At 37.7% G+C, this 22,701-nt stretch overlaps 1 protein-coding gene across 7 annotated transcripts in view; it reads right to left on the bottom strand.

Annotated features, from left to right (window-relative positions):
• Positions 1-22,701, bottom strand: part of VMP1 (vacuole membrane protein 1) — a 70,594-nt gene that overhangs the window by 12,301 nt on the left and 35,592 nt on the right. For all 7 annotated transcript variants that reach the window (XM_074890348.1, XM_074890346.1, XM_074890344.1 and 4 more), the window contains 3 exons: positions 9,809-9,889; positions 6,011-6,127; positions 3,559-3,620 (listed from right to left, as the gene is read on the bottom strand). In XM_074890348.1, the coding sequence (XP_074746449.1) occupies positions 3,559-3,620; positions 6,011-6,127; positions 9,809-9,889 (260 nt within the window). The remainder of the gene's footprint in view (positions 1-3,558; positions 3,621-6,010; positions 6,128-9,808; positions 9,890-22,701) is intronic.

Here is a 22,701-nt window from a genome sequence, read left to right as displayed (position 1 = left end):
GGCGGGGGCTGACTCTTTGCTAAGATCGAATACCTGGTGTGTGGGCACTTCTCCATGTTCATGCCTCCCTTCTGAGTAACTATCCCAGCCCCTCTAATTAAAACCTTCCCCAGCCTACCTGAGTTAATGATAAACTTAACAACAGTCAGAGGGAATCTCTCTGCCTGAAGAGTGGGATTTGTCCAAAACAGATGCAGCTGTACCAGTTGTCACCAAAGTTCAGATGCTTCTGAGGTGAAGGCCAAAAGCTGCCTAATGCTCTATAAAACACGTTTATGAATTTTTTAGATGTCTATTGAAGTTCTAGAGTTATTAGCTCATCTTCACAAAACACGAACAGAGCATGCTGAATTTTAAAAAAAACCTAATTTTTTTTCTTTCTGAACATTTATCCAGAATTGATGGCAGACAGTTTTGCAGATGGTGTGTGCTTTGAGAACTATTCCTTTTAGTAGTTTTCTGTGAATTCTTAATCCACATTTTAAACTGCCACTTCAAAGAAAATGTGATTGTGCTTAAAAGCAATATGCTTAGTGTGACTTCATAAACAATCCTGCAGCTGTAGGTTAAAAAAATTAAACGGAAAGATTTAAGAGCCAGAAGAAAACCCACAACACACATCATAATTAAACATTTTAAATGGGCTAGGTTTGGCCTAAAACCAGCATCAAAGTATTTTATGGATGATCAGTAAGTTAAATTCTTCTTTAAGTGGCAGAATACAAGCAGAAACTCTTACACACCATCTTTCCTCACAAAACCTTAGGAACGGAATACAACCTGAGAGAAAACATTATCCTGTTCTAGCATTTTAGAGAGCAACAACTTCAAGCTATTAACTGGTAGAACAGGTTGATAATTACCAGCCCCATGTGAGCTACCAGTATCTCTGTAATCCTCTTCAGCTTTGTTCTCAAGAGTCCTGCTGGCTTCAGCTTCTTAAATCCACCCATGTGTCCTGTTCCTTCTAAGGAGGCTCACGGAGCAGGGCTGCCATTTGCCTTGCTGCCACCACCACCCATCCTTCTTACCTTTATTTCTGTACACGAGCTACCACTACTGTTTTCCAAATTTTTTTGGTAAACAGCTTCTTAATTTCCTGCCACATTTTCTTTTCCTTTTCTTTCTATATTTAATTAATATAAGGAGTATTTTATGATCCTTTTGTAATGGAGACCTAGACAAAACAGTAAAATCAAATTACCCTAAATTATATTAAAAAAGGCTGGTTGTGGCAGGCTTAGTGCACAATGCCAGCAGCATCCAGTAACAGAAGTAAACAACTGTTGAGCTGTGGGCAAGGTCTGCAGGTGAATCATTTTTGCTTTTTGGCCAAGACTCAAGTAGTTATCGAGAAATTCTCTTTGGCTTACAAAATCAAATATTCTCAGACTTTATCTCATAACTTAATCTTCTGTCTAGATTTCGGTTATCCTGTATATTAATATGTTCATTATTTTAAAGTATTGTGCTTAGACATTTCCTATTGTGTAAGAGCAATATCCCAGACAAAAAAAGTCTTAAGTCATTGTGTCAGATAGAATTTGATTAAAATAAAGTTACCGACCATTAAGCAGAACTATATTTTAATTTAATAATAAGGGATTTAATGCAAGCTATTGTTTAACATGTTTTATAGTCCACTCTAGAAGAAATTGATGAGGTAATGCTAGCAGACAGCTTGAGAAAAGTCAAGGATACCAGGACATTCCAAAAATCTTACTGTCTCCCGAGAACATTTTTTAACTCTGACATCAACCATCTAATAAAATCTGAATCCAGCAGAGGTCTTGTGAATGCATTCGAAGTAATTTGATGCAAAATTATCTCCAAGACAGATGAAGTAGGAAAAAACTACTAGTTTTGGCTTAAAGATTTTCAGGAAAGTAAATCTTTGGAAATATACCTGACCTAGCAGCAGTGCAGATCAACAGCTAGTAGCAAATTGTCTAGTGTGACTGACACTAAGAAAACCTAACTAATGATGGTTAGAAGTAGCCACGTTTCTCTCTTTTTTTTTTTTTTTTTAAATAATGTTCAAAGCAACAAATTAATTTTGAAGTTGGTTACAAACCAGACACCCAATCACAAGATCAGGAAGTAATAAAGTCAGGATTTGTTTCATTAGTGAAATGCCCTAGAATGTTTCTTCTGATACTCCTTTTTCTCTGTATAGCATTACTACTTCAAGTTTACATATTTTAAAAGGAATTCTTTCCAGACATTCCTCTTGAAACTGTTCTTGAGGAGTGTGGATTTTTGGATTTTATGTGAAAATAGTTATTACAGTTTGGATAGCAAAGTGTCAATCAGTTTGCCCCATGAAAGGCCTTGGAAAAGTAGAAACACCTTAGAATTGATTTTATGGATCCATATTAGGTATCTAGTTTAAAAAAAAAAACCCACAAACCAAACCCCCACAACAATAAGGCTTTCTATTTAAATGTTAGAGACAGGTTTAAAACTTTAAACCTGCATCTCTGACATGAATCTGATCAGTGAACTGAAAACAGGCAGCAGCTTTCCCCCCCAAGAACACAAATGTTTCTTGAACCATTAAGCATGATTTTTTGATGAAATCCATATGATTTGATCTAGTTGCCTACATTTAAATTAAGTTGCACACTAAGTTTGCATTCAAGCAGTTTATGAAACTTCTGCATGGTTGGAGAGGCACTGTTACAACGTTATTTGCTGGATTACCAGGCAGAAAATGTTAATGTCAACAATTGGATTTTAAAATTACACAGAATTTCATGACTGAACAGGTAGATATGAGGCAAAAATCTAGCACTTCATCATCAGTGTCCAATCTTCATTCAAACCCACTGAGGCAACATATAAGAATGTTGTTTTAATTGTACTTTTTCCCACCTCCCCTAACTGTTGTTGGCTCGGTTTTTGCTTAGTTTTCTGGTTTTAAACTGAGATTTTCACTTAAAAACTAAAATAGTAATCAGTCACTAAAGAACTTAATAAAAAAAACAAAAAAAAACTTTCTCCAAATAGGAAGTTTACCCATGAAAACCGCCATTTCTGTTATGAAAAAGCAAGTTTAATATAGTGGAGATACAACTCTACACACCAAATTTCTCACACTGACATTTTATGAGAGATTTAATATTTTAAATGTATAAAGTAGTTCAGATTATGGAAGATGTTTATTGTCATCTTGGGACACTGCATAAATCACAACAGTTCCTTCATTTTTTGTCACAGGATCATAATACAACATTGAAGAAAGTCCATAAAAATCCAGTCTATTTGCAGCTAAGAGTGTAGTGATCTATAATTGGAAGAGCTGTATCATATTTCTGGGTGAAAGTTAACCGTCAGTTCTATATACTCAGGCCATCTGACCTTCAGTGCTATTATGTTTCTTGAAGTACTCGAAGCCCTTGAGGTGAGGAATGAAGTTGCAAATAAGACCTAAATTACGTGTTGGCCAAAGCCTGTACTTCGAAGCACAACACACAATTTTCAGCACATTTAGCTTGACTCCTCCAGTATTTTTCCACTTAATGAGCAAAGGTATTACTCTGTTAAAGAATTACTCACCCAATTAGGGACACCATCTGCTCCACTATATGTTTGCTGAATGTTATAATAACGAACAGTTTCTGTAGGAAGGAAAACATCAGTTGAGAAACATTTGATCTAAAGGGAAGCAGAGACAATGGAGTACAACAATTTATGTTCCTTTCTGATCAGGCAGCTTCTCCAATACTCAGTTTTCCCTTCTCTTTTCTTTCAAGATCTTTATTTTTCAATACTCTTCAAAAAGAAGCAGGAGAGAGCAAAGCCGTTTATTATTCTATTTCCTCATAGATTTCATTTCTTGCAATGTTTTTGTAGCCTGTGTTACTAACCATTTGCATCCTCCCCAAACTTAAATTCCCAGAAGCTCAAGGTCACTTTACTCCGTCAACAATGTTTTAATGGAAAAAGTCATCACTGTGCACAAAAATTCACATCCCCTTACACAAACACATGTACTTAAAGATCAGAGAAGTGAAAAATAATGTATCTTTTACTCCCTTAGTTCATGTGCTTCAGACAGAAATATAAAAAATACTTAGTGAAGAACAAACTAAGAGCCACTGGGTACGAGTCTCTTTGAAAAACTGAGACTGTCACTCTCTAATGCAACAGACTATTTGGAACAGAGTAATTTCAATAAAAGAAACTTCTCATAACACATAGCTTTTTTTTTTTCAGAAAATGTCCATAATTATTTTATTCTAACTTATTCTTCCTTCTCTTCTGACATAATTTAAAATTTTGTTAAAATAGCCTTTGCTAATTCCACTTCTGTCATATTTGACAGCTTGTTCATTTGCAAAGAGCGAGCAAGACGGTGTGCAGAAGTGCATACACACACAAACAGTTCCCACAGTTCAAACATGATCTAATGAGAACTGTATTCACTAGTCTGGAAAAAAGGGATGTGACTAGAACTACACAAAATGATTTTGTGGTCCGGAGGAAGAGGCCAGTTAAAAGCAGTTCCAGGATGGCCACTGTACCAGAGTCACTCGCTTCCTGTCTAGAGAAAGATTTAATTAAAAGCCTTTTCCATGACTCTTACATTTCCTAAATCCCAAATTGCAGCATTATCATTACAAAAATCAAGGCTATTGCACAAGAGTGTGCTTGAAATCAGGCATCGCAGAAAAGAGAACTCCAATAGCTGAACGTATTACAAAATAAGATGATTTACCAACTGTACAAGACACTGGGAAATATTTTTTCACTTACATTTGATCTGAGTGTGGAACGCTATAAATTACATAGCAAACATTCTGCTAGCTAAACAAGACAAATAAAATAATAAAAGGAACATTACACAAATACTATTTCACTTTTCTATGTTGCCAGAACAAATTCTAACAGTATACAGATTTAAAAGCAGAAAGATTAAGGTAATGGAGAAAAAATTGTTCTATCACAGTAAATAAGAGAATTTTCTGTTTAAGGACTGTGCAAAGTAAAACAACCATTTAAAAAAAGATGGGAAGAAAAAAGGGTTGAAGATGGAAACCTTCAGGGCAAAAGAAAGATTTTTAAGCAGTTTGATGAGGGTACTGGACAAGTAATTTTATACCACTGATAGCTTCTGCTGTTTTAATGTAGTGACAGAAGATTTCCAGGCAAGACAGCTATAGGCACGGCACCAGTTCTGTGGAGATGCTTAAAAAAACCCAAGCCCCAGCTGAAAACAGTGGTTCTAATCCTTACAAATAGAGGATAATGTGGTTCATGACACAGCACTAACCACACTGCCACCAGTAAAGAATCGCCAGGGAACCAATACTTCATCTTTCATGGGACAAAATGGTGACACATTTTAAAAGCGAGACTCAAAAGTTTTCAGAGCAACTGGAGATTCTGATTGCCAAATTCAGAGCATCCGGCAAGGCTCTGCGTTAGCAAGAAAAACTGGACACGCTCTGAAATCAGGCTCTTACAAAATAATATAGACTGAGGACACCAAAAATTGCTAACCGTGGTGGAAAACTATGGACAACATGCCCTTCGACATACCCTCAGACTGCCTTCTGCAGGGCCTGAAAGGAGCGGGGTTTTCTCTATACACTCAACCGAGATAAAAGGGAGCATTTAAAAGTGCTGCTTAACCGGTAAAGGCTAGTTGCAGCGCTCTTTGAAATGAGTATTTGTTACCGAAAAGGCAAGTTCATTATGAGTACGAAGTCCTTTCAGTCTGGTAAAAACCGTAGGTAAATAACTTGGCTAACCACCAATTTCCTGAGTGGTGTAGGCAGCGAGCTCATTAGTTTGTAGCTATAAATTATTCAGTTGCCCAAGTTTTGAGCACACGAAGCCTAGCAGATCCTTTATTGGTAATACCTTTGCACCAAATTAATTTCCATTACTTCAGGTCAGGAAGGGAGACTCCACAATTCATTACAAAGTAACACAGTGCAACAGTCAAATTAAACAAAAAGTAGTCTTCACCCCAGAGCCTTAATAAAGGAGCTGTAGTACTTGCCTGGATGTGCATTTTAATTACTGCTTTCCCAATCAAGGTTGCACCAAAGAAGGTCCAGAAAGGAACCAGAAAGTGTCCACATGTTATCCCAGCCAGGTCAAACAGAGGGTTTGGAATCTATGAAGTGCAGGAGAAAGAAGTTCATGAATTGCAGCACTCACTCAGATGAACAGGAACATGACAGACTTTGAAACTTTGAAAAATGAACATTTTCCCCTTATTCAACTTGATCCAAAACTCTTGTGTCTTAATACTTACAAAAATGTTAATGTCGCACCACATAAGTCTCTGGGATTCAGCTAGACAATGTCCCAGACAATTCCATTCTCATGGTCCCTTTCTTACCCCTGGATTTTAAAAAAGCTAACAAAAAGTTTTCCATGTGAAATGCACAGAAACCACAGTAAAGCCATTTTGAATGATTTATCAAATTTTCTCACTGACAAGCACATCACTCTTGGAAGCCAGTGTCCAAAATGATCCCCAGTGATTTCCATCTGAGAAAGTACATTAAAACTGGCATTTATAGTCATATGTATCCAGTTTAAGAGCACTGATTAGATTTTATTAACCATATGCATTTCATTTAAAATTAAAAGATTTTTTTTTTTATTGTTAAACTGTTGGCTTGACGTTTGGTATTGTGACACTATCTGTAAAATATTTTTGACATTAAACCAAGAAAGTATCCAAATTCCAACCTTTCACACTTCGCATGCTGCACAAGGGCAGACTGTCTGAGTGAACACATGGGGCATGTGTAATTCACAGTAGCAGTGTATTACTGGGCTAATATCCTGCAGTATTTGTGTTGTTTTGTTACACAAACAAATAAATAAATAGCGTGGATTGTTAAAGACCATAAAAGATAGCAACTTTGCAACTGACTGAATGGAAATCTGAAATCTGTGAGAAAGCTTATGAGGGTTACACTTAGCTGTTATAGACTAGCAATTCAAATTTATGAGCACCCACAACACCACCTGCATAGGAAGAAATCTGAAACGGTCTCTAACCATGCCCCGAAACGGTCTCTAAACATGCTCCACTTCAACTAAAATGATTCCTTACCTCTGACAGCTGTCTTAGGCATAGGAGGCTAGTAAATTATTTACTTATACCACAGCCAGATAATTTTGTTCTTCTGAGCCAAGTCTGCTCTAGGTCTCAAGCATGTTCTTTGTTGGTTGGTTTGAGGTTATTTTTTTTAAGTTCACAGTGCATTTTAATTACTGCGTAACTATCACCATTGGGGGAGCAACATGCTTTAGGTAGGGGTAACTGTGAGTATCATCAATACATTAAACATATCACAGTAAAAAGTTACTCAACAAGTCCACATTAGGGTTTATTAGCAGGCCAGTGGGGTTTTCTGTGTTTTTGAAAAAACACAGACACACAGTACTGAGAGTTGCCAAAAAAGCCCACAAAGACAGGAGGGCAAATTCTTGCAAGTCACAGCAAGGATCTTCCAGGGCTAATTCTTGCTTTGTTCCCTCCCCAGAGCTGCCTTTACATAGGAAATAATCTCCAGACAACTATATGGCTTCTTATGGCCACTAAACAACATTACATTCGGTTGACTTCACTGAATAAACTTGCAAAGTTTTAAATTCAATTTGATTGTGTTTTTATGTAACATTTAGAAGCCACTGCTTGACAGACAACCACCTGCAGCTGGGACAGTCATTACCATTTTACAAGCAAGTTCCCTAATCATACAAAATACACCCAGCTAAAATACTCTTTAAAATCCAAAAGTAAAATCTCAATTATAAGGGGGGAAAAGTAAAGGAGGCACCTTCTAGCACACAGAGAACCAGGTACAAGCAAGAGAAGCCCTGAAACAAAGCCCTGAAGCTCATGGGGGAACACACAAATGCAAGGAGCACACGTGGAGGGCTGCCCTCCTCACAGATGCAACAAAAAAAATATATAGCTTGGAATCCGTGTGCTTTTTCAGTGCCTCACCCTTTTACTGCTACTCTGCAGTTACTCTGTAAACACGTTTACAAATCCCCAAGTGTACTGTGGTGGATTCATGGTTCCTCATCCCTCCCCCAACCAGGGCAGCCTATATAAGCAAAAGGAAGCTGAAGCTCAGAGTGCACTGAAGAACAGGGCAGCAAGTAGGTAAGAAGTTAAGCAAATGTTGAAGTATTACTAAGCAGGAACTATGAAGAGTTTACACATCACCTCTCATGTTTACCAACTCCTTTCCTCATGTTCTCCATTTATCCACACTTCCCCTTGTCCAGCCGCTCCAGTAACTCATCCCTGTCATCTACAAGCTGCTGTTCTGATCACACAAGACAGACAGAACAGCCTATGCAGGGATGTCTCACAAGATGGTGACTAGAGAGTAATGAGTCAGAGACAGTGAAGGAGCAGCCCACGAGCTTACTGGACGGAAAGATTTGAAGAACAGCTTGTAACCTATGTCTCCACTCTAAATATTAAGACAGTTCAAAAGGTTAGTAAACAGAGGTTATATGCCAGCAACTATAATCAGATTAATTCTTTCCAGCTAAGACAGGTTTCTTACATTTGAGTATTTACATTTGAGCAAACAGTTAGCACTGTCAGCTCTACAATTTCGGAAACTAAAAGAGATGCTAGACAAGTGTGCAATATCTCATCAGCGGAGCAGCTGGCTAATGGCTGTGGTTATTCCGGAAGAATGGGATCATAGGGGACCTTCCTCCTTCACTCTAATCACATTTCTGTGCATCACATCCCGCATTTTGTGTGTGGGATGGAAGAATAAGGCACACCATTCCCACCAGTTTTCATTAAGCTTCCAGAGAGAGATTTAAACCTCAAAGGGTTCAAATCTTTTTCTACTCCAGAAGAACAGTATTATCCTACTTAAAACACTAAAATAACATCAGTGGAGAAGCTTGCATCACCTATTGCTTAGGGAGATAAAAAAGCTACAAGTAGTTTGTAGTTCATATAGCCATGAGACTGAAACTTGCTTCCTCACTGTGCTCTCTCTGGTTGCTAATGACCCCAAGAGATCTCCTGAGCAGACTTAGAACTGCTACGTATGGATATCCTAGTCAGGATTTATACAGGTAGTTTTCCACTCTTCAATCTGTGTATATCTTTGGATTTGAAGATGTCAGGTACTGTAAGCTGCAGTACATAAACACCTCAAGAAATTACTATGTGGTTCCAGCAGAATCTATAGGTAATAATAAAGCTCTTGCTATATCTTGCCAGCTAATAATCTGGGCTGGGAAGGACCCAAGAGAGTAACTGTCAGTGGGCGTATGATCTGATCTGCCAAATATCCAGGAACAGAGAGCAGTGAGCAGCAGTGTGCATGTGCCTCTGTTAGAGAGGACACGGCCTCAGCATCAAATGCAGGGAGCATCCCTGGTCTGAAACAGAAACATAGAAACCTCTTGAATTTTAAGAATGTCTTAGTTCGGTCTCTCGTAAATCTTCCTTACTGTGCCAAGCCTTTTGCATCTTTAGTGAATCAACCTGTTTTTATCAGGTTTCACCACACCATGCTGAACTATGGAGCTGTTAGCTGTGCTGTTACGCAGAATTCACTGCATTTGGTACTAATCTAGGACTGGAGTTTCTCCATGCTATTCTACTTGCCAGTTCCACAACCATCCCATTTCCCTAAGCACCACAGAGAACACAGAAATAGCAAACAAGGCATGAAGATCTCCATATGGACTCAAATAAAACCAAGTCACAGTTCACAGCATTAATTTCACTGCACTACATTCAATCTGCAATTTGTGATTATAAACCCCTCTGTTACTGAAATGAACTTACTGAAGCACAGGCCAAAATGCCGAAGAACCCAACCTTCTGCACCAGGTTCTGGACAGCCAGTTTAGCCCGGGAAGCAAAATCCTGCAAACAAGAAAACAAAGTATAAATAAAACAAAACCCAAAATGAACAATACCTCAAAATGTATGTGATTTCAATATCCTCCATGCTTCAGGATTTCCTAACTAGCAATTGGGAGAATTTTTAAAACAAAAAGGCCAGTTTGAAACTCTGGGCTTAGAGGGAAGAGAGAGAAATTCACAGTGCTCAGTGTGAACATCAGACCACCTACGTGTACTGAATTTTGTTTTTCAAACTCTGCAAGTGGCATTGAGTTCACACTACTATGGAAACTGGTTTTCTAGTATTTATTTCCCCATATTTTTGAAATGCCAGTGCTGCTTATACCTTATTCCTTAAGCAAGCCAAGGGAACGAATTCCTTCAATACCATTTACAATGTTAAAAAGGTACTTTCTCACAGCACAAAGGCAGAATTTAATGATCCCATTATATCCTTAGATCTTTTCTCTCAAACCTGTGATCTTAATCAAAATAGCTAATTCCAGGTACTCTCTACAACAGACTTGTAAAGTTCATTACATCCACAGAATTGAATCCAAGATACTTTAAAAGCAACAAAGGTGGCAGACCATAAAACATTTGAGCTCTTCTTTACAAAGCCATGTTAAGAACATGCTGCCTGCTTTTATTCTGTGATCATAACTTCCAAACATACTCGTTACAAACTCACGAGCCTCAGAGTTTACCAAATACACAATAAACACTTTAAAAAACAAAAATAAAGATTCTCAGAGCAGTTTATTTGAATGTCAGAAATGCATTTACAGGAGAATAGAATTCTTTTGATGAAAAACTGTCCAAGAAGTTAAAATGGGGGTCAGTATTATCTACTCAGGCCTGGCAACAGCAGTTATAGAAAGCTAAGTATCTTTGGTAGTAAAAAACTTTAAAAAGTAATTATTAATTCTTTTTTAAAAGTGTACAAATAAGCAATAAAAAGCTGATTTTCCAGCAGCAATGCAATATTCACTGATTTACATTCTGTAGAAAACTATGAGATAAATTTCACAAGGAAATTGCTTTAATCAATAATTAATGATATTCACTATTGAAGTATAGGATTTAGAATATCATTATTATTGATGAAAGCAACCACAAGATAATCCAGAAAAATTTAGGCAATTTTAACTGTTACAATTCTGTTGAAACCCTCAATACTATACACCAATGCAAGTAGATTACAATTACTTGACAATATTCTTATACATTATTTAAATTCTGAACTATAAAACTGACATAACTTTCCATGTCAGATTTAAAAAAAAAATCTGTGATAAGGCCATTTAGCTTTTTACACTCCTTTTTAAAGTAGTAACTTTTCTCCAATACAGTGCTTTAAAAATAGTTAAATTCTCAAATAAAAAAAAAAACAACCAAAACCCCAAAATCAGAATAATTCTGTTTATCATACTTCATGTTTGAAAAAATTATCTAAAGTAAAACAAATATTTCAACTTAAAGAAAAGTGCCAAATAAATGAGTTTTCCTACATCTTACAGTGGGACATTTTTAACTAGAGGAGAATATAAAAACCCTTTAGAAGATTCTATAAAGGGTGAATTTCCTAACTTTCACCAGGAGTAACATCTCGGGATCATGAAATGTCTTATTGGAAAAGAGAATAGATGAAATATTCACTCTTTGTTAAAAACTCGTTCCTGCTATTTTTCTATTTAACTTCTAGGATACATACAGTATGCACGAGTGCTTAAAACCTAATTCCAGTGAGGCTGACACCAAACACTTGAACTTCTGTTAGTAGAAACCAGTCTAGAACATGCCTATATGACAATGAAAGTAAAATTTTTCATGTTTTTCTGTTAAAGGAGTGCATTTTGACACAAATTGTTATAAATAACAACACATGATAATCTACCAGTGAACCAAGTCCAAAAATCTTGCAACATCGAGGGCAGTTCCTTCTCAAACTAAAATTCTCTCCATTATTATTTCCAAGTTAGTAAACAAAAGCGAAACAAGGTAATATATGATTACTAATAGGGGTCAGCACTGATACACACATTCGGTCCCACTGAGGATTTAGGACACAAACTGAAAAGGATGCAAGACTCTTCTGCAGAGTGTGATCACACAGCTAGCAACAAAGGAAATAAAATGCAGCACACCAGGGAGACAACAGGTATTCTGATTCTTTAACCAAATACCAAAGTAGAAAAGTAGAACTTCTCTACAAATTAATTTAAAACGAGAAAGTGTGCTAAAGCGTAACAGTAACATTGTCCTTTCAACAACAGATTTTGTTCTTTGAAAAGGTGAACTGAAAAAGTAGTGCCTTACGTAGGAATTTCATAAGATGTCTCCCCCTGTACTCTACAACAAAGCTGAATGTGACCATGATATTTTCAGTTCCTATTTTGTTCACCATTTCACAATGCTCATGGGGTTACAACAATTTTCACTTTTATAAGCCAATGATTATTTTTTTTTCACAGCTCCATAAAGCTCATTGTAAAGTATCTTTAACATGAAACACTACAATCCCATTATTCAAACAGGTCCATGATATATTTCAATGGAAGTTGTTTCTATTCTAATTTTAACTTATTTACCCTTATCTCAGACTGCATTGCTAATACATTGTTGTATTAATTTTCACAAGCTGGAATTGGAAACAAACTCTCTAGCAAGTGACCTATAAACTAATGCTTGCAGCACAGCTGGTTTAATAAAATATATTATTATAATTATATATGGATTGACTGTACTAGTGTAAGCACAGTGCCCCTTTTTTCATCAAATTTCTTAAAAATAAACAGCTTCCCTCACCTACATTTTTAGACTGCTGCAAAATGCAAGTCTGCCTTAAAGAGCATTTTTTCCCTCCAGCTAAAAATCATACAATTTTTGTTATAAAACCAACGATGAAAGTGTTGAAAAAAGTGTAATGAGTTTGTCTCAAAAAAACCCCACCCAGACCAACGTTGGGGCAATTTTTCTCACCTTAATTCATAATTTTACTTTTTTATTTTTAAAGTTATTGCTCAGTTTGTTTCTTCTTTAAGTCTTTTTACATTCATTACCTATTACAAAGTACTCCATGGAAAGCACAGCTACAGCTCTAAAAATTTCAGTCAAGAACTTCTAATTTGTCTTTCTTTTTCAAACTTTCTAAATAAGACAAAACAGATATATTCAGGATTTTTTTTTCCTATTTTCTATTATCTAATGTAATCATAGCTATGAATAATTTGCATGGCTATATGCACATCAGGGTTACAACAAAACTATATTTGTAGTTCCCAACATTTACTTTAATGAAAACAAGTTCAGAACTACTTTTGTAGTTTGGTTGCTTCCTTAAATTTCGCTTGTCAAATCTTTGCGACATCTGCAATAATAAAAAAACCTTAAAAGTTTCATTTCTCAGAGAATACAATCATCAGTTTCACAACTTTTACCTATTTCACAACACAATTTTTCTTTTATAAGCCTGCACAGGGAACAATCTTTTCTCTACTTCTTTAAGCATTTGAAATAAAAGCAAAGCAACTTTCATAATGTACTGCTTTAAAAAAAAAAAAAAAAAGAAAAAAGACATAAAAGTTCAGCTACTTACAGGCAAAACATTTTCCCCCAAAATTAAAGTATCTAGACTGGACTCGACTCTCAGCTAATATGATTCATTCTTTATAACATTTCAGGATACTTTAGCTCACTATGTCCCGTTCAAAGATGATTTGGTTTTTTTTTTGGTTTGGAAATAGATTTCCTGTGACTGCTACAATACAGGCAAAGGAAGGTTAAATGATTAAACATTACTTCATTGGGTTAATCATCAGATCTCAAGAATTGGAATGGAAATAAGAGGCATAAAAAGGTCAGTGCTGAAATACTGATTCACAAGTCTCAGCCGGCGGCTCGAGGAAGTTTGCTTCATATCTGCCTTCAGTAAAATGGCACATTTTATTGATACCAGCATTTCATTAGCACATGTTGCAAAAGCAAAAAACCCACCCAAACCTCCAAACCTAAAGGGATATAAAGAGAAAGTTCATGTTTTGCCACTAAGTAAGATTTACCACAGTGCTTCTCCTTTCAATATGCATTACGGTACAGCTTTGAGTATTACTTCACATGGACAATCCGTCCCTATAAAAAAGCTCTCCTTCCTGAAAGAGTGAATAGACAATCTTAACTACAAGCCTTTGTCCCATCTCTCTGTTTTATCTTGTTTCCATTTATAATTTAATCTTTATTTCTTCTTTCTCCCTTCATTGTAAAATAAGTTGCTCAAGCTCTTCTGCATTTGAGTGAAGAACATCTCACTAGATTTAGTTAACAAGCTTGAGGAAGAAGAAAAAAATTTTGCTCTTTTCTCTCTGTAACACTGATTTATTATCAGAAAACAGAATGGTCACAATTTATTGTTCACATTGAAATTGTGAAGCCTCTTTTTTCTTAGAGATTGCTGATGGATCCATAGCAAGTAACTAGTTGATGGTTACCAAGGAGCTCTGAATAATCAGCATTGGATTGAATCCCATAGTCCTTACAGAAACAACCCGTAAGACTTCGACGGAGGATAGTTTCTTGAAAGACGGCACAGATGGGCCTATAACAATTACGTAATAAAACAGTTTAATTTCTAATATGAAGCTGCAATCTGTTTCTAGGAGCATCAAGAAAGCTATGACTCCCTATCACAAACCAAGTCTTCCTCGCATGCAGCGGTGATGGATAGTTGTCAATCACTGAAAGATATGATCCAGAGTTTGAATTATTTGAGGCCGAGAAAAACTGTTCCTCTATCATTACCTTTTTTCTTTTCCTGCTGTAAATACGTCAAGCACTTTACAAATATATTGGTAATACTGGTATATTGGTGGATATAGCACAAAGAGGAAGGCCAGTAAAGAAGGGAAGGAGTATATGTGACTAAATTCAGTCATAAATTCATAGTGTATGCATTCTCCACCAGTAAGAGCAGAGCCTTAATGCAGGATCAGGGGGAAGTCAGTGATGGGAGTATTAATGCAATCACTCCAGCAGGATATCCATTACCTGGCAGATAGTAGCCTTAAGAAGTTCAAAATATATTTCTGGAAGGCTTGGGAGGGGTTATGCAGGTTTGTTGCTCCAATAAGAAACAGGATCATGAATGAACATTATAAAAAAACACAAAGACAGATCTGAACAGAGTTCTGAAGCGAATGTGTTGCACCTTGATGGTTTGCTACAAAGAGAATACTAAAGTTGCTGTAGAGAGAGGTATTCAGCCTAGTGCCAGCAAACTCCCCTGATGCAAATGTGTAACTTGCATGTGAAGAAGTGGACAAACCTCCAAGGTTTGAGTATAACATATTATTACAATATTTTCTTACTAGAAACAAAGCTTAATTATCCAAATAATAACCTGAAGATAATTTTTTTCCAAAGATTGAAGACAATGTCTGAAGCTACCATCTCAGATTATTAAAATGATAAATTCCTTAACATTTAAAAAGCTGCCTGCAAAGACAGTGCTCCTTTTTATGTAAAAATCTGAGTTATGTTAAAAATGAGCTGCACAATATTTTGTTTCTTCTGGCTTTCTATTACAACACAATGGAATCAAACACAACTTATGGGAGAATGACCATTTGTGGTTAGGCAATGAATTCTAGAATTTCAGAGGACTGGGAAGAATTATTAACTCATTGAAATAATGTATTAACTGCAGAAGAGCAGTTTTAAAGAAGTCAGTGAGCTACCTACAGGCTGCGAGGTTACAACATACATCTATGCTAAGAAAGCAATAGATCAGCAGTGACATTTAATGATCATAACCTGGAGTTGAGGAGAACAGAGATCAAGATACAGTTGACAGTCATTGCCTATCACTGCAAATAGTTCATTACTCAGTGACCAAAGAAACCATTTCATACCTCTCCTGCAAGACATCAAAGGTAACAGATCTCATGAGTAAGGTTCCAGTAAGTTGCAAGCAGGAATATTTTGATAGTGGTTCCTGGTGGTACTGATCTCCCACCCCGCCAGCTGCAATGACTCCCAACATCTAAACGTGTACGGAAAGGGCTGTGGCGCTGGATCTCTGTCTAGCTTTCTCTAAAATAATTCCAGCTTAATGCAAATAACGGGCAAACTAAAAGGGGATATTTCCATCCTGATGCCTGGAGAGAAGAGGGTGAGAGAGGTAAGGTTTAAACTTACTTATCACTTGAAACTCTGGGAAAGGCAGACCCTGTCATGGCAACTGGACTGTCAAAAGACAAAAAAGGTTTTCAAGGATGTCTGAAGGCAGCTGAGGAAAGGTGACAGATCTAAGCAAGCAGTGAAGTTTGATAAAAGAAAGGCATTTAGATATGATAGGTGTAGGACAGATATTCCAGATTAAAAGGACTGGTTAAAATTCTAAGCTTGGGAAGAAAATAAATTTCACTTCACAAGAAGTCTGGGTTTTCCTAGACATTCTGAAAAAAGAATAGGGTAATTATATGGGAAAGTTACAGGAGAAAAAACACGTCCATGTTGAAAATGAAAACACAGTTTCAGAAAGTACAATATGAAGAAGACTGAACAGCAATGAAACAGGGCCTTTGCTTACCAAAGCACTGTGTAAAGACACGAGAGCAGTACCTACAAAACCTCATTAAATGGACTATGTCAGAGATCTGAGGACTTAAAGCTAGTAATATTTCAAACCATCATTCAGAGTATTTGTAGGCAAGGATGAGCACACAGTAGGTACTACATAGAAATCCCAAGTCAACAAGAAATCAAATATACAGGTGAATTCTTCTACTAGCCTTTCCCAGGACAATACTGAATACAGTTTGAGGGAAAAGCACAGATTTATTTCCACAGCTGTTTGTGTTCAAATTCTTGAGGTTGGTTGCATGTGAAGAGGTGATGCTGCAATCCACAAAGATAATCGTAAAGATGCTCATCTTTGGGACTTTGTAAACTCAGACATATGAGTAACTACAATTAGTTCTTGTGCCAGAAAAACTGAAGTTTTTCCATAGAAAATACAGTTAAACCTATCGTCCTCATAATCAGATCTTAAAACTGCTGTTAGAAAACAAAGAAGTAAGAAGCCACAGAGCGAGCTGTGTACAGGGATGAATCCTTTGCAAGTCGTGTGGAAGCAGAGCAAAACAGAGTGAAGTGTTCATTCCAACAGCAAGCTTTGCTTTTCCGTCATTTAATTTTAACCTGTCTTAGTAAAAATGTGAAACTTCCAAGTAATGGATCCATTAGATGGTAAATAAGACCTCCCATTAACATGAGCAGGAAGTCAACTAGCTCTGGATTAAACAGACTATTAGTATTAGGAACTTCTAGGTATTTTCTTGATTTCATTAACCAACTGTATCATGGCAAGAACATTTTATTTCCCTCACTTCTTCCTCTCCCCTAGACCTTGGGGAGGGAAGAACCAGTAAATGTTTCTTCATAATAAACTCCATCTCAGGAGCTTTAGTTTCAAGACTGTTACAATCCAACACCATGCTCAAGTTTGGAAGCGATATATCAAAATGAACACATATTATAGAACTCAAGGGGCTAGTAGGCCCTCTCAAACTTCATGTCAACATTTTTCACAACTAGAACTGAAGCTCTCAGACTTCTACATAAAAAGTCGTTTTGCTTCACACTGTAAGAATAAAGAAATTTTGTAAAGAATAAGACACAATTAAAGGAAACAGTCTGAAGGAAGAGGAAGGAGCATGTCCTTTCAGTTTATCAGATCTGTCCCATAGAGCAGTAGCCCTTTTAACCACATCCCCTGCCACCTCTACTCCTCAATTCAGGTCGGTGCAGTAGAATGAAGCAACATGTCCCCCTTGACACTTTGCAATTTTATAGTGGTGCACGAAAGGATGAAATAAAACTTAGTATTTCTTTGCTTGCTAAAGAACTACTTTCTGTTCACATTTTGCAGAAGACTGGCAGTGAGCAGATCCTGCAATCCATTCAATGGAAGAGAGCTGTCAGTTTGGCATGTCAGAGAAGCAGCAAGGCTGTTCGGACAGTCCGGTGCTGGAAGAGATTACCCAGAGAGGTTGTGCAGTCTCCAGTCTAGGAGGGCTTCAAGACCAGACTTGACCAGCCCTGAGGAACCTGAGCTGATCTCACAGATGACACTGCTCTGAGCAAAATGTTGGACTAGAAACTGCCTCGGGTCCCTTTCAAGATGAATTTTTCCGTGATTCCCTAACGAGATATTAGCAGCCACCTACAAGAAGAATGAAGTAAAAGAACATCCTATCACTCTGGTTCCCACACATCAGCCATTGACCTCTGCAGCCTTTGCTTCTACAGTCGAGAGCGTATGCTGGCATTGCCTCCACCAACGTGCTGCCTGCCTAAAATACCATCGCAGCTGCACAGTGAGTGCTCATTTATCTCAGAAATACAATTGCAATTAGTGATTGTGGTCACAGGTCTGCCAATCTAGTTACAGCGGCGTGACGAGCCATTCCAGGATATTGTCTTTTTTTTTTTAATCCAGTACAAGTTATCAAGTCCTATTTTTGTGTGGTTTAAGATCTAGACATTGTAAGGAAGGACTCATGATTGCCGGAATGAAGTAAGTTATTGCTTTGCTTTAGCTACCATCATCAAGAAAGGAAGCAATTTTTAATAATAGATTGGCCTTTTCAATCTCTGAAAAATCACAGCCAGAGTCACCAGCACTGAAAAAATACACTGCTCCTCCCCAGAGAACTTGGAAATAAATTAAGGAAAAAAACCCATGCACAGAAAAATCACTTGTAGAATAAAAGTGAGCAACTTCTTTCACAGATGACAAATCCTTTTGCACACACAACTCTTCCTGCTCAGCCTAGCCAGCAGATGTGCAGTGCTAAGCATACCTCTCGCTTGTTCTCCCTGGGAAGTAGCAGAGGTTCCCAGACAGCTTAGAGAAGTGGTCTGCATACCAGACTCTTGTACAACACAGATATTTAAACAGTGTCTGGAGCAGGAGAAAAAAAAAGTAGCCATTTTCTTGATTACGATACCCTAATTAATTTCTATCAGTTATTTAAGGCTCTCCCTGAAAAAAAAAAATTTTTGAAGCAACTTATCAGACTCAAACTTTTGATCATTTATTGGTCTTTCTCAGAATACTGGGGAGTGAAATATCAAATATCTAGGACCAAACTGCTCCCTTAGAAACTTGTGTCAAGCACCCCCAATGCACACAGAACAGGACATGCAAATCCTATGGCAGAGTTCAACTAACTGCTTCTCCACAACTACGGTGCAAAGGCAGCCTGCAAGATTTCCAGTAAACTTGGTGACATTCTTTCTGAAAATGTTCACTTCTGTTGCAAAGCAAAAAATTTGTTACTGAAAAAATTCCTCTGAGCTAATAGCCCAATACTGAGTGAAAATATTTCAAAGTAATGCAGATTTCTTCTACGATCTCTGATTTATGTATTTACACACTAAACATTAAAAAGACAGAGCGCCACGTAAATGAGTTTTAGGGAACAGACTTATCACAAAGAGCTGCGCAAAGAAGAATGTGAAAAAGTCATCTCTAGATTACCATTAGCAAACCCAACGTAACACTCACTGCTGTTTTTTCCTTATCTGTAAGCAGGTGTGCAAATGAATAGAACAATGCAGGCACAAGACTGCCCTATTTATTCTCTTGCCAGTGTCCAGAGAAATCCAGCAAGGAGGTGGCTTACACATTTGTTACTCATAGCTCCTATTGTCTACTCTCTGCCTCTATTAACTCTTTGTTACCTCTTTTCTCAGGAAGTCCTCTATAACAAGTTCCCTTATTTTAAAGCTTTCACTGACTCATTCCAAAGCTTATTTCAACTCTAATTTTGCAAAACAATTTAAAACTAAGCTGTTACTTAGTATATCTACTGCTTATTACATTGCCTGTGGAAAAAAAACCCATCACACTTGACTATTAGCTCAATCAGTTTGCCATCTCACTCTCAAGCTATAGCATTCATAGGAAGTTTCTGGAGAGAAGTTTCAAGGTTTGATTAGTTTTGAAGTCCCATTCAATTATGGGCCAAGATAAAACAGGTAAGATACCTCCCCTACATCTACTACCAAAAGCAGGCATCAAACTTCAGGAAGGCAGTGTGTGAGGACAAGCCTCCTGGTGGCCACCCATCAGGCAGCCTAGACCAAACACCAGCAATCTCCTCCTTGTACGGCACAATTAATAAAGAGAGGAAGCTGATGAGGGAAGGGGGTGACTGGAAGACTCAGCGAGAGAAATTATGAATGGAATTTGATGTTGCGTTTAAACAAGTTATTTCTGGGAAAGCAAAAAAAGAAAAAAAAAAAAAAAGAAGTCAAGGTTTTCCATTTACTGTATGTGACTCTACCACTTCCATTTTTATGACGACTGCTTTACAAAAACCTGCCTGTGGTCTGCTTTAACTTCTTTTTTCTTGTACCGAATACCCTTAAAATCTTTTGATTAAACAAGCCAGCAGCCAAGGAATCCTTTTCAAGCAGAAACTTATCAGATACTAGCTGTTAATCATGGGAGAGATCCATTTTTAATATGGCCATCTTCTTTTACACCACTAATTAAGTAACATTTTGCTTATTAGTTGAACCTAATCATTCCATTCGAATTAAGTCACAGTGTCGTGTCAGAACACAGTGCTGGGTTCTCCACGTTACCATGGCTGGGTGTGGTAGCGTACTTTGTTCTGCTTCTGCAAAGAGAAACCCCACATGAAGATGTGGAAAAGCAATCCAGCTCAAGGCACCAGACCTTTCAGAAAGGCTGGAAAGATGGGTTTAACATGTGTCTAACTGTCACTATCAGGAAAGTTCAACAGTTTAACTCCTTGCAGACAAGGCGACAACTCTCGGAGCAGGAAGTTGTTTGGTGGAGCTCCTGACGCAATGCAAACCGAAGCAGTTGCAGCTTAGTTTAATACAAACCCTCTTGAGTCCACGTTGACAAATTCTTTAACAAGCCCTGTGGTTACAGGGAAGCTGGTTTCAGTCTGAGTCACTCCTGTTCAAACAGTTTACTGGAAATGGAGGGGAGGGGGAATTTTCAGAGAAGTCATGTGATGGCCAGACAAACCACAACCAGTAAAGGTTCAGTGGAGTCAAAAACAGGTCCCAGCAACAACTGACATTCAGTGTGCAGATGGCACTCAATCATTTACGAACAAGTCAGGCTGCATCTCGGCATTACTATGGATTTAACCCTTTTTCAAGTTTGTATTCTTTCAGAGGCAGGACACAGTTTGGAAAGTAAACAAACAGCAGTGGCTGATAGTAACATAGGCAACTAGAAAATATTTTTACATGGAAATTTGGCTGTAGCAACACTACACAGAAGCAAAGCCCAATGTGTAAATCATTAGTTCTTAAAAATATGCCACTTAATGAATCCAAACACTTACAGTCATTAAGGATTAGATATACAGCAAAGATATTAATACTTTCTCCTCTAGGCAAGTAGTACCATGATGCAGCAAGGGCCCACGCATTAAGCATTATCAGTAAGTACCTTGAGGGAAGTTGGCATTAAAAGCTTCATTTTCACCAGAAACCTCCGTCAGCTTTAAGTGTTTCAGCATGACAGAGAAAAGATGAGAATACTTAACAATCAGCAACTATTAAACTGGCAAAAAAGAGTCCCTGCACATGTGTGTGTAGACATGAAACTGTACAAAAGTATGCTTGCACTGTATTATTACCAATGTGCTGCCCCAGCACTAAGGAGTAGATTCACTTCCCCTAATTGAGAGGTTGGTTTGAACGGCTGCACTGGAGATACTCCCCATGGCTAAAAAGGGAGCTCTGATAAAAGACTCCTTTGCTCTGGAATTTGACTGGAAGAGAGTTAACAGCAACTGAGATACCGATTCAAACATTCATAATTTTTAAATACTGCCTTAAGTATTAACAACTCAGAGCGAGTTGCTCTGTTCCTATAGCATGCTGGGCTCTGCATTGTGTGGAGCTCTGAGAAAAAAGATCCCTGCTTGTAAACCACACTCCTTCTCCAGGGCAAAATCGCTCCATTTTAACAAGAGCAGCCACAAGGCAAGAGAAGCTCTGACGTTCCCAGTGTGTAACTGGGACTAACTCCCTGGTGTGCACATGCAGAGATGCACAGAAAGGAGAAGTGAGCGTTCCTTTAAAACGAGGGGCTTTTTCTGAAGTATGCTAATGGCAGTACAAGGCAGCCTTACACATCATCTGCAGGCTAAGGAGTTTTCTTAAAACCTAGCTCAAGGAGACAGGTCACTTAGATCTGAGATTTATGATAGAAAATCCATCAATAGACTCTTTAAAGTAAATAGTATTTTAATCTGTGTAACTTTGGGGCACTAAACCTTCACGCTGTTTAATCCTTTTAGGTTCCTTATTTTGTTGTTTTTAAAAATGTGCCAAGCTAGCAAGCGCATTCCCCCTCACAGATCCTTCGGGCTGGATGTTATATTCATGATCTATTCTCACATAGAAGATCCTCATCTGTTTCTCAAAATTACCATTGTTTTTGAGAAATAGCAGCGACAAGCTTTCTAAACAAAACACACGCAGGCAAAAACGTCAAGCCATTTGGCTTTGCCTTGTAGGCACATAGCAGCTCAGCAGAAGTAGAGGGGGAAGCTATTCTTCAAAATCTAACACACCCATTTTCATGCCTTTCAAAAAGGCAGGATGAAGCGAGACCTTTACACTGAAAGAAGGCTCCTGTCATTTGACGTCAAACATTTGTAGTAGTCTCCATGGCAGAAGACACTTGTCACATCCCCCGTGTTTTCTTAAGCATAAGGCTTCAACTCGCAAGAGTGGGAGAAGCTGATGTAGGTAATAAAAATTGTTACTGAGCA

The sequence above is a fragment of the Strix uralensis genome, chromosome 20 (assembly GCF_047716275.1).
Source record: "Strix uralensis isolate ZFMK-TIS-50842 chromosome 20, bStrUra1, whole genome shotgun sequence".
Taxonomy (NCBI): domain Eukaryota; kingdom Metazoa; phylum Chordata; class Aves; order Strigiformes; family Strigidae; genus Strix; species Strix uralensis.
This window is presented reverse-complemented; position numbering and strand designations above follow the sequence as displayed.